This window comes from Varanus komodoensis, unplaced genomic scaffold (genome assembly GCF_004798865.1).
Source record: "Varanus komodoensis strain SLA01 unplaced genomic scaffold, ASM479886v1 scaffold12, whole genome shotgun sequence".
Lineage (NCBI taxonomy): Eukaryota > Metazoa > Chordata > Lepidosauria > Squamata > Varanidae > Varanus > Varanus komodoensis.
Window position 1 is genome coordinate 25,612,518 of NW_025335349.1, and position 11,642 is coordinate 25,624,159.

The window sequence follows — 11,642 nt, forward strand, 5'->3', positions numbered from 1 at the left end:
ATGGTGCGGTAGTTTGAACATTCTTTGGCATTGCCCTTCTTTGGGATCAGAATGTAAACTGGCCTTTTCCAATCCTGTGGCCACTGTTGAGTTTTCCAAATTTGCTGGCATATTGAGTGTAGCACTTTTACTGCATCGTCTTTTAGGATTTTGAATAGCTCGGCTGGAATACTGTCGCCTCCACTGGCTTTGTTGTTGCTCAGACTTCCTAAGGCCCTTTTGACCTCATATTCCAGGATGTCTGGCTCGAGGTCAGTGACCACCCCATCGTGGTTACTGGGGACGTTAAGCTCTTTCTTGTATAGTTCTTTTGTGTAATCTTGCCACCTCTTCTGCCTCTGTTAGGTCCCTGCCATTTTGGCCCTTTATCATGCCCATCTTTGCATGAAACGTTCCCTTCGTATCTCCAATTTTCTTGAAGAGATCTCTGGTCCTCCCTATTCTATTGTTTTCTTCTATTTCTTTGCACTGTTCATTTAAGAAGGCATTCTTATCTGGGGTTAAAAGATCCGAATAATCACTGGGGTTTTAGATCCTAAAAAAGTAGCATACTGGAGTTTCCAAAGTAAACTGGTGTAAGGAAGCATGCTTAAATACTCTGGGTATCAGTAGCTTGGCACAAGCCATGGAATTTTGTTCTTGTGTATTGTCTCTGACTTGCTTTCCAAATGTCCTGACCTTGATAGCCCTGCTCAACTCTCCTGAACTCAAGGCTGTGGCTTTCTTTATGGAATGGAGCCATCTCATATTTGATCTTTCCCTTCTTCTGCTTAGGCTTTTCCTAGCATAATTGTTTCCTGCAGTAAATCTTGCCTTCTTATGCTATATTCAAAGTATAACAGACTCAGTTTTGCTTTCAGGACAAGCTCTGCCTTGATTTGATCTAGGGCTCACTTGTTTGTCTTTCAGTTCATCCTCCAGCACCATGTTTCAAACAAATCCATTTTCTTCCTGTCAGTTTTCTTCGTTATCTAAGTTACACTATCTAGGTTATAGTGATTGAGAATGCAATAGTTTGATCTTGGTCTTCAGTGAAACATCCTTACATTTGATTATCCTTTCCAGTTGCTTCATTGCAACCTTTCCAAGTCTCAGTCTTCTAAATTTCTTGGCTAGAGTCTGTTTGAACTGATAACTGAGCCAATTTAATTGCAGGGAATGCTTACCTCACCAGAGAGAGATGTGATATGGGAACAGAAATCCACACAACCAAAAACACAGTAGTTTTGACCTTGTCAGTTCATTACATTTCTTATATGCTTAAAACAAAATTTCTATAACACTACAGATACATTTGAGTTTGTGAAGCATTGTAGTAACCAGCATACATTTACAAAAATAGGGGTAGTAACATATTCCCAAACACATTCATGTGTGTTTTTTCAAGTTGTTGGCTGCCACACATTTTAATGATATGGTCAGTTCACACAAACAACTTGTAGGTCAAACAACCCATGGACTGTTGGGGACAAGCAAGAAGGAATTTACACTTTGCATGCTTACCTCTTTCATGTTTAATCCATAATCCACAACCCTTCAAAGGTTGCTGTGTGTATCATTCTAACTCAGATTGCTGGGTTGTTTATAGCAGCTAGACAATCCAGTGGTTAGCCATGGTTTGTTGTTAAGTTGCTTAGCTCCTAAACAACTTTGTGACTTCAGATTTGGAAATATGTTCAGCAACCTCTGAAGGTGTTATTGATGGGTTGCTGATTAAAAGTGGTAGGAGGCAACACAACTGTTCTCCCCTGCCCAAGGCCCAAGGGCTGTTGCAATTGTCATGTGCAAACTAGGTCATATGTTCAAAGTTCCACACAGATAGCTGCACAATCAGTTTTATGAACATTGGCAGCTATATTGAAACATAACAGGTAAAGGTTGGGCAACCTAGAAGCCCCAGTCAGATTGGTCAATACTAAGGGATGATGGGAGATCTAATTCAAAGTATCTGAATGGCACCAGGTTGCCTACTTCTGTAATAACTGATACTCTCAGTCAGGTGGCAACTACTTAGCTAAAGGTATTATGCAGCTTTTTCATATTCACCTCTTTAACTTATTTGAGGTAAGAAAAAAGATGTAAGCAGTAATAGGAAAATACAGAAGGATTGCAAATATCTGGAATCTTCCTCCTTCCTTCCCCTTGTAATATTCCATGAATGAGGCAGGCCAATTGCACATTACAAGCCCTATCTGGAGGCACCTATTGCCTCACGACATCTTATCCTTCTTTTTGCCCAATCAGAGCTCAGGAATGGAACTGTTCACAACACCATTAATAAAGAAAATTCATTTTTATTTCAAATATATATATAAGCAGTCCATATATCTTACCAAGATTCAAACAAAATTGACTTTGAGCAAATAGTTGGTAACCAAATGTGTCTTAATTCTTTAGGGTGTACTTTAACTGCAAGCACAGCACACTATCTTAAAAGCCAGAATGAAAGTTTTGAACCCATTAAGTAAGGGATTCAGTAAGTTTTCTGAACGATGGCGCCAAACAGGCTGCTAGATGAATTCACAAGCATTTGCTAGCAGGATCCTTCCTGATGATACATTTGAGTGTGTGTGTACATCTTACCTGTAATAGAAGACAGACTGCACCTTAACATTTGCAAGTTGATTATTCTAGTGCCGAACAGGTGCTGTTTCCTTCCCACTCTCCCTGTGTTTGGTGATGTCTCCCCTGGGGATTATAATCATGTATGAATTTGTCTATTGCAACTATATTTCATTTTCCTTTCAAGAACCTCAGGATGGTGCACATTGGTTTTCTCCTGTTTTTTATCACATCTGCATAAAGTAGGCTAGGCTGAGTGATAGTGACTAGCATGACATCACAGCAGGAGCAATCATATGGCCCTTCAGCAGAGTCTGAGGAACCACAGATTAATATTTTAGATTCTTAGTGTCAACAAAAGCACTCAGACCTCAGCACTCAGTGAAATTCAAGTTTCAAGGCCACCCCACCTTGCACCTGGCATGAAAAGAACTGTGCTGGTGACCAAGCTTGGGAAAGTTTCCTCAGAAACAGGCAAAGGGGAACATTTGAGTGTGTGCGAAGGGAACAAAGCGGACAGGCCAGAATATAAGTTCTGCTGAGGCCTCCTCACTCTCCTTCTCTCCCCTTCCCATGCACTTTTCCTAGATGGGCAAAAAAGGGTGATAATGCAGGGTAAGGGGCTACTTCCACTGCTGTTACTGCCCTGCATAGGATGCTCATGAGCCTCCAAGTTCGGGGGCTTACAAGCACTGAGGGCACAACCCATACAAGTGTACTTGGTGTGAGCTCCATGGTTACTTGTAAAATTTCTAAAGTTTCTTCAGTATGTGCTTTCTGAAAGCTACTTTTCTACTGTATAAAGTTATAACAGAGATCTGCCTTTTCTTTTTTATCTTTAATTCTCAGCCTATTATTTTAGATACATTACATTATAATGAAAAAAAACCATATACAAGACATGGAAGATCTTTATCATCTCTAGAAATGCAAACTTCTGACTTTCACACTTTCTTAAACAAAAAAAAGGTACTGTGACTGATGAAGTCTGGAATGGATCCTTCATGCAACCAGCACTCTCAAGAAAAACACGGGCATTAAGCTCTTTACAAGCTATTGTCCTCAAAGTCATGCATAGAAGGACAGGGGGTTCATAGTCAGAGTCAATTATTCTAAAGCCAGAAGTCAGCTGTGGATAAGGAGTAGATTTTCAGGAAGGCACCCATCTTGCCAAGAGAAGTAACCCCAGCCTTGGCAGGTTTTACAAAAGATACCACAATTAAGAAGTCAAGGCATCTGGTCTACATACAGCTTTAGGGCACATTGAGAGCACCTAGGTTGACGTCATCATGTGGGCAACATACTGCAGTTCATCTACGGAGCTAATGCTAATTGCAGTGGGGACTAAGGGAAGGCTCCTAGTGTCCATTCTATGTTGTAGGGAGAAAAGCTGAGACCTGTTCAAAAACCTTTTGAACAGGTATCCAAGGCTAGTTCCATTCTTGCCCTGGAGGGGTCTGGGAGTTAATGAATTAGGACAGGGCATCTGGATGTCAAGACTCCTGCATGGATTTGGGGCTTAGGGAGGGCAGAAGCTCATTGCTCATGATCCCTGCCAAGGATGTCAGGTCCACAGCCTCCTGGCATCAGAGTGCCAGGGTGTCTTTGATGAGGCGCCGCATGGTGGTAGTGACAGAGGTCCCAAGTGAGTCAGTAATCTGGTAAGAAATCTTGTACAGATAAGGTTGCACATCCCGTAGCCCTGTATCAAAAACATTGTCCACCTCAGACTGGGTGGGCATCTTAGGCAGGTACTCATGTCGGTTCATCACTTCCACTACATTGATGATCTTTTCACAGAGTTTCTCGCCCACTTTCTCACGGCAGATCTGCCGCTCCTGTTCATTAGCCAGGCTCACCACATTCACTTTGACCATCCACACCTCCCAGGGGATGCACTCATCTGAGAAGGGCCACCGTGATTTCTTCTTCTGGTAGAACTCCAGGGAGATCTGGCCCATCCCATCATTGCCAGAGTTCCGCAGTGCATCCTGGGAAAACAAACAACGAGGGGTGTTTTACAAGACAGGTCCTCCAAGTTTCCCTTCTCACACACAGAAATCTCTTATTCCACTACCAGGAATCATACTGTGTGGCCAACACAGCTAGAAAGTTGTGTATACCAAAGCATTACAAGCTGACAGCGTTTCAGAACTATGAAGATCATTAAAATTTTTAGCTTGGAGGATTTCCAAAGCAGTATTTGCTAAAAGCATTACACTGTGATTCTAGTCATTAGTGGGTGGGGCCATTTCACACCATGCAACATCCAATCTTCTTCCATAAACCCTAATCCCTGCCTTTTATCCTCACTCATATGATAAAAAGTAAAACATTGCACAAAGGAATAGCATTGCAGTGGAGCAAAATGTGCTCTCTAACACAGTCACTGAAGCTATAATCCTATACCCATTGCCTGAGATTTGAGAATGAGTCCCACTGAAAGCAATGGTGCTTCCTTCTGAACAGTTATTTATATGATTGCGCTGTGTGACCAAGCATCACACTGCCATCAATTCCTAAAGAAAGTGCAAGGTGTCTTTACGTGGAAAGTGCACAGCCATGCACTGCCTCCTCCAACAGCCTTTGCAATATACAAGTGTTCTTTCCATGTATCCTGCTCATCACAACAATGACTGTTTAAAACACTTATATATTCAAGAAGCCTCAGAATTAAAAAATGAAAGAAAATACAAAATGTAATACAATCATTCATGTAGCAAACAGGCAACTGAGTCATCATAAAAGAGGAAATATTTAGTTAAAAACACTGAAGTAACATCTTCACAACTCATCAAAAGGCATATTGTAATGGAGCCAGGACTATCCCACTACAGAGACTGCTTCACAATTCAGGTGCCACAATGGAGAAGGCTCTTTCTTTTGTTCCTTCCTATAGCACATCAGACACTAAGGGCACAATCCTATGCATATTTAGACGAAAAGGCCCTACAATTCCCAACATATGTATGATAGGAGTTGTAAGGTTTTTTGACTAAATAGTGCACCTTAAAGCAGTATGGAAGAAGAATGAAATTCTTGGGCAGGTTTCCACAGGAAGAAGTGATTCCAGAGATAACCCACCTTGAGATTGTTAACCAGCACTTCGAATTAAGCCTGGGAACAACCTGGCAACCATTGCTGTCAGTTTCCTGGCCGCAGCTAAAATCCTATGGCAGCCTGCATTCTAGACCAATGTAAGTGGAAGTTTCTAAACTGTTTTCAAGGGCAGCCACACATAATTGCAACGTAAGATAAGTAAAAAATAAATGCACCCACAGCAAGCTTTACCTTGAATTCCCCAACTGCTTTTCTCAATGCCCGGTCAAGCTCCTCTGAAGTGACTCTGACATAGGTGAAATCTATGAAGTCACAGTCAACATCTTGTGTGCCCACAGTCCCAATGGAGTAGGTCCCTTCCTTCTTGTAATGGAACTTTCCGGTGCTACGATGGAGCAGTATGGTGTGCAAAACAGCCAGCATGGCCTCTTCAATTTGGCGACCCTCGACTGATATCTCCAGCACCTCTGATCGACAGTTCATCTTGGCTTTTGCAAAAGAAAATAGATAAGGTGCTCTTTCATACAAGAGCACAATTAAAAGGGTGGCAATCTCTATCAAGGACATCTCAGCTAGAAATTTAAGAACTGATGTCTGAGGCAACAATCCTGTTTACTTGCTCCCAAGAGTACATCCATTGAACACAATGAGAGTTATTTCTGAGTAGTCATGAATAAAATTACATTGAAGCTTGCTTTCTTCCTCCCCACTTATAACACTTTATTGTGTCTTATTAAGAGATAGAAGGAGTACTACCCTTGTGTTTTAACACGTGTAAGCTGTTGTATACTAAAGACTAAGGGTAAACAACTGCAGAATTAAAACAAATATAAAGCATTCCTCAGATAAAATTAAAATAGGCTAAATGAAGAAATACTTCTGCCTACCACCTTCCCTTTGGCCTGAGCAGACATGTGAACTGCTGTCCAGTTTGGAAAAGTTTCTTATACGAAGATGTCTCCTAGAATGAACTATGAAACAGAGCAGTGCCTCTGTACTTTTACAGCTGTGTAGGAGAGGGAACTTCAGAAGCTGATGGAGTTCTTGTCCCAGTATCACTATGACATGAAAAGGTATACTTACTGACATTCTCCTATCTACTCAGCTATTAAACATACAGGAAACATGCTCTCTGTTCTACTGCATATGGTGACTCCAAAGTCTTCCTATTTTTCCAAGTGGGATTAGGCTGCAGTTTGTTTTTTTTAATCGAAGTGAAAATGGGCAGTATCTATGCCTGCCTCCTGCTAGTGCTAAGGCAACTAGTTTTAGAGCAAGTCAAAAACAGTAAAATGCTCTTTTCTGTAACAGTGCAAGTCAGCAGAGCTTGCAGAAAGGTCTATTAGCCTGATCTAGAAACAAATGTTTCTGCTTGTTTCTTGGGCTGCTGTTTGAACCATAGTATTCTGCTGTGTGACAGTGGTTGCACTTGCACAGAAAATTGAGTGGGGAGTATAGGATACTGCCAAATGATATGGCTATCTGGAAAAAATATAATAAAGTTTTGGAAAATAACCAATGCCCTAAATTGACTTGGATCTATCTTAGCATTAGATTTAAGCAATATATCCAAAAAGTATTTTAATTATATATGTATTAGAAATATACCATAAAGCATTTTCAAATAGCCCAAAATATTTGAACTCAAAGATTCAAGAAAAAAAAATTCACTGAATGTACTTGGCCTGAAAATCTAACTATATGGAAGTGTTACTAGACACAATACAAATTATTTCCCACAAAGTATGTATGGGATTGTAGAGTAAATGTTGTTTAATTTTTAGATTTAAACAAAGCTTTACTTATAAATTATTTTTACTGGACTACATGTAATTTTTTAAAGCTATGACATTTCACTAGCATATACTTCCTTACATTGGGTTGTATCCCATGTAAATCTTAAGAGTAGATCCATGAAGATGAATGAAGTATAAGACAAATACTGGATACAACCAATTGTTTAAGTTAAGTGGTAGGTAGAAAATGAAGGCACTGAAAAGAATAAACAAATCTTTATTTTATGTTTTATATATGCATGCATATTTCCTATGGTTAGACACCTGTAAAAATGTTGAATCCAACCAATTGTACTAATATTGTACCCATCTGTTATGTCACTAATACATGTTATGAAACAATGAATTTATTGAAATGAAACATTTCCATGGAAAAAAGCAAAAAATAAAAAAATAAAAAAATGGAAAAATGGTTTAACAGCTTTAACAGCAAACAGACATGAAGAAATTAAGTAGAAGCAACACCTCTGTGCCAGGAAAAAATCACTTGTTCATTTTGCTTATATTCATAAGCCAAGTAAAAAAGTTGGTATTGGCACTAACTAGGTTTACTTATTTAGAATATACGTATACTGTTCATCAGCGAAATGGCTCTCTGAATCAGTTAGCAATTTTAAAAAGAATGAGAAACAACACTAATAACCTCCATAATGTTACGACAATTCCACAGAAGAGTTCAGAGTTGTCCTATTTTATTATTCATTATATTTATAGCCCACACTTTTTCTTTTTTAAAGAAATCAAGGCAGCTCACATTATTCTCCTCCACCTGCTTTCGGTCTTATCCTCACAACAACAATCCTGTGGGATAGGCTGGGCTGAGGGTCACCCAGTCGGCTCCATGGCTGAATGGGGACTAGAACCCCGATCGCCTGAGTGCGTGCCCCGGGCTCGCAAGCACCGCACCGGCTCTCTCACGGAATGGGGAAGACAGCCCTGAGCTGGCCCAGCCACCCCAGGCAGCTCTGTGGCAGGGGCGGCACGGGCACTCAGGTCCAGGCCCAGCCACGTCCAGGCCACGAGGCGACTGAGCCTGTCGTCCTTCCTTGTCTCCAGCGCCCAAGCGGAGCAGGAGAGGCCCTTCGGTAACTAACGCGACCATCCGAGGATGGGGGTCTCCGTGAGGAGACAAGAATCGGAGACTCACCTGCCCCAACCTCGGACGCTTCCCAGGGAGAACAACTTAACCTTTGGGCCGTCCCAATTAAGGACGGACGGGAGGGGGACGCTCAAAAGTCATGAGCGATCCTCCCACAGCGAGCTATTGCTATCCTTCCTGCCGCATTCTCTTAAACATAGGTAAGCATACACTGAGTGAAGCAGCCATTTATCTGTTTATGTTTTTCCCCTTCTGGGCTTTTAAAACGTAAGCTTTCGCTCTGCTTCCCCCTGCTGTCCTTAGTATGTTCCAACAAAACAAACCGCAAGACACAGAGCCAGGAGGACTGCAACTTCCTGGTGTTGCGGACCAATTTAGCTCTCTGCTGCCACCTTTAGGAGCATGAGAAGCTCGGTGAATTTTATTGATTTAAAATACTGCTATTTCTAGATGTTGCGCGACGAACGCAACGCACGGTCCCTGATGTGAAAGGGGGAAAAGGGTTAGAAGAGGGAAGACAAACAAATTACAAACTGATTTGTACATCAAAGCCTGTAATTCCTAATTTCCCGTGAACGCTTGCTTTTTCCATCAGCATATCCAAGGACAATTCACACGCTGGGAGACTATTTCCATAGACAAGACAGCATTATTATCCTTTCCTGTGCGAAACAGGGTCGTTCATTCCTCTCCACTCTGAAAACGTATATCTACCAAGCGTGCGGGATATGGTCAGTAGAAAGCCAGCTTCTACAGGTAACACGCAAACGGAGGAATTTCAGCAGGGATTTCGCCTGACTGTGCTGCGGAGAAAATCTGTAACGGAGCCCTGTTGTCTTTCGCGTCTGACAGCCGTGGAATCCAGCTTGATGCTAGCTTTACTCGGAAGGATGCCCTACTGACTTCCATAGGGCTTACTTGATGATACAAGGGATTACAGCCCAGAATCCTCATAAGCAGGGCTGCTTCTGTATAAGAGCAACCAACAGTATACCGTAGCTTCATCTTGTTTATAGCCATACTTGTCTTTTCATACTAATGCCCTCCAGACTGAAACTCCTATCATTCCCATCCAGTGGCCATGCTGACTGAACACAATGGGAGTTACAACCCAACACATCTACAGGGCACCAGTTCGGGGGAGTTTTAATACATTCGACATAACTGAAAAAAGTGAATTAATTCATGTGCATCCATCGGGGTACGAAGGCTCCTCGGGACCCAGGTGTGGAAAATCGGAGGACTTGCCTATGCAAACCCTCCCCGACACCTGCTCAATAGCAGTTTAGCGTCTAGCGGAAGAGCATGCAACTCTTCATCTCTCGATAGCAACAAGAAAGTGCGCACTTACCTCCCTCCGTTGGGGACGACGCATGCTGACAACGTCTTTCCGCTGCGCGAACTTGTCACCACCGGAAGGGGCGTGGAAAAGGGCAGGTCGGAGCGCGTGGCTGAGCGGGAGTTCTGAACGGGAACGCGCGCTCGGTGCGCGAGGAAGTTGCTCAGGCAGCGGTGCGGGCAGGCCGGGCTGCTCGTGCGCCGCGTTTCCTCCCGGCGATGAACGTCCATGACCAACAGCCATCTTTCATCAGGTTCTCCATCTTTCTGGACGGCACTGCTGCCATCTGCCTGCTTCCTTCACCACTGAACCCCTTTTACAGTGATGCAGGGGGGCCTCCTGAGGGAGGACAAAGGATGATAAGCTCCCCCCAGTGAGGAAGTCCCCCTCCTGTTGCTGGACGCCTGTCATGACTGGAAGGAAATGCCCTTTTTAAAAATACAAGTGCGGTCTTCAGCTGAAGCCTGTTAATAAAAACTAGTTTTGAGCCTACATTGTGTCTTTGCTTCCTTCTTGAAACGACAAATTGGCACAAGTCCTCTCAGGAGACAGATAACTGGGTGCAACTTTCCCAACATGTTCAAATATTATTGTCTCCGTTGCTTTTCTGCAGTTCCTCTTACAAAGATGTATTTTACAGCTTACAACATACTCTTCAAGATGGTTATAAACCAGTGGCGATCCACTGAGGGGAAAGAAACATCTGGTACGCAGGGGACAAGTAATTGAGAACGTGGACAGCTGCATTGTAGGTCTGGGGTATAATTAAAGCTCCCCCCAGAGCCCTCATCTCAGCATCAGCTAGGCTGAGAATCACTTTCAACTCGGTTGTGCAGTTGCAGGCCCCCTTTCAACTACTTGCGAACATAATACCTTTAAGCCTATTTTTTAAATTTCTGTTACCTTTACAGTGTAATCCTCCTGCGCATGGTATTTATGCAGAGTTAGGTTACTGAGTATAGAATTGCAGCTGTAGATATGCTGGATGTTGTCTGGAGTGAGATACAGCCTAATCCCATAGATCAGCAAGAATCATGGAGGGTAATGTTTGACTGTATTTAATGGAGCATGGCTTGTTGTGGGAGATGTGAATGTGATTATGAGAGGTAGCCATAAAGAGCCTTTCCTGTTCTTGAACATATACACTGCATTAGAAAGCTAGCCTCCTATGTCTCCCCAAGAAAGGGGTTTGGGAAGCAGAATAAAGAAACTGCCCAGAAAAGAAAGTGGGAACTGGGGATGCAGCAACATGGAGTGAGGAGGAAACCCCTACAGGGAGCCACTTGAAGCTGACTAAACCAGTGGCTAGGCGGCAGTGTTGCAGGCAGCTCCACTGCAGATCCAGGAGTGCCATGTTACACGTGTGTACTTAAAGGTGCATGAAGAGTGGTGAAGAGAGTTGGTGGCTCCTGAGATGTGTGAACAAAAGGTGTGGAAGAGGACAGTAAGACACTTAGCCAAAAAGGAACAAACAGAAGCCTGCAAAGGAAGGGCAAATGTTGCTAATGACTGGAAGGGCAAAAGGTGAGTCACTATTGCCCCTGTGAAGAAGGCTTGCTAAATTTCATTTCATTTCCTCTCTTGTGGCCTATGTGGGTGGGATCCTTCCCTTAGAGTGTGAGGGTGGTGTGTGTGGTGAGTACTAAGAAGTTGCTGTGCTGTAATGTTGTAATAAACCCATTAATAAAGAGGTCTGATTGAATCTGAAGAGTCTACAGTGTGCTAGCTGGTCAGCAGCATTGTGAATTTAACACCAGAAAATCAGATAACACTCTCTTCTGCCTTT

General features: G+C 42.7%; 1 protein-coding gene across 8 annotated transcripts; it reads right to left on the reverse strand.

Annotated features, from left to right (window-relative positions):
• Positions 1–2,274: 2,274 nt before the first annotated feature.
• On the reverse strand, positions 2,275–9,881 carry ATG101 (autophagy related 101). 8 transcript variants are annotated; one of them, XM_044421986.1, is made up of 3 exons: positions 9,869–9,881; positions 5,854–6,110; positions 2,275–4,553 (listed from the first exon to the last, which is right to left on the reverse strand). In XM_044421986.1, the coding sequence occupies exons 2-3, from the start codon at positions 6,103–6,105 to the stop codon at positions 4,149–4,151; spliced, it is 657 nt and encodes a 218-aa protein (XP_044277921.1). In that variant the 5' UTR covers positions 6,106–6,110; positions 9,869–9,881; the 3' UTR covers positions 2,275–4,148. The 8 variants fall into 8 exon arrangements, with proteins under 8 accessions (XP_044277921.1, XP_044277920.1, XP_044277918.1 ...); XM_044421985.1 differs by lacking the exon at positions 9,869–9,881 and adding an exon at positions 8,566–9,834; XM_044421983.1 differs by lacking the exon at positions 9,869–9,881 and adding an exon at positions 8,566–9,834 and having other exon boundaries at positions 5,854–6,139.
• Between the last annotated feature and the right edge of the window lie 1,761 nt (positions 9,882–11,642).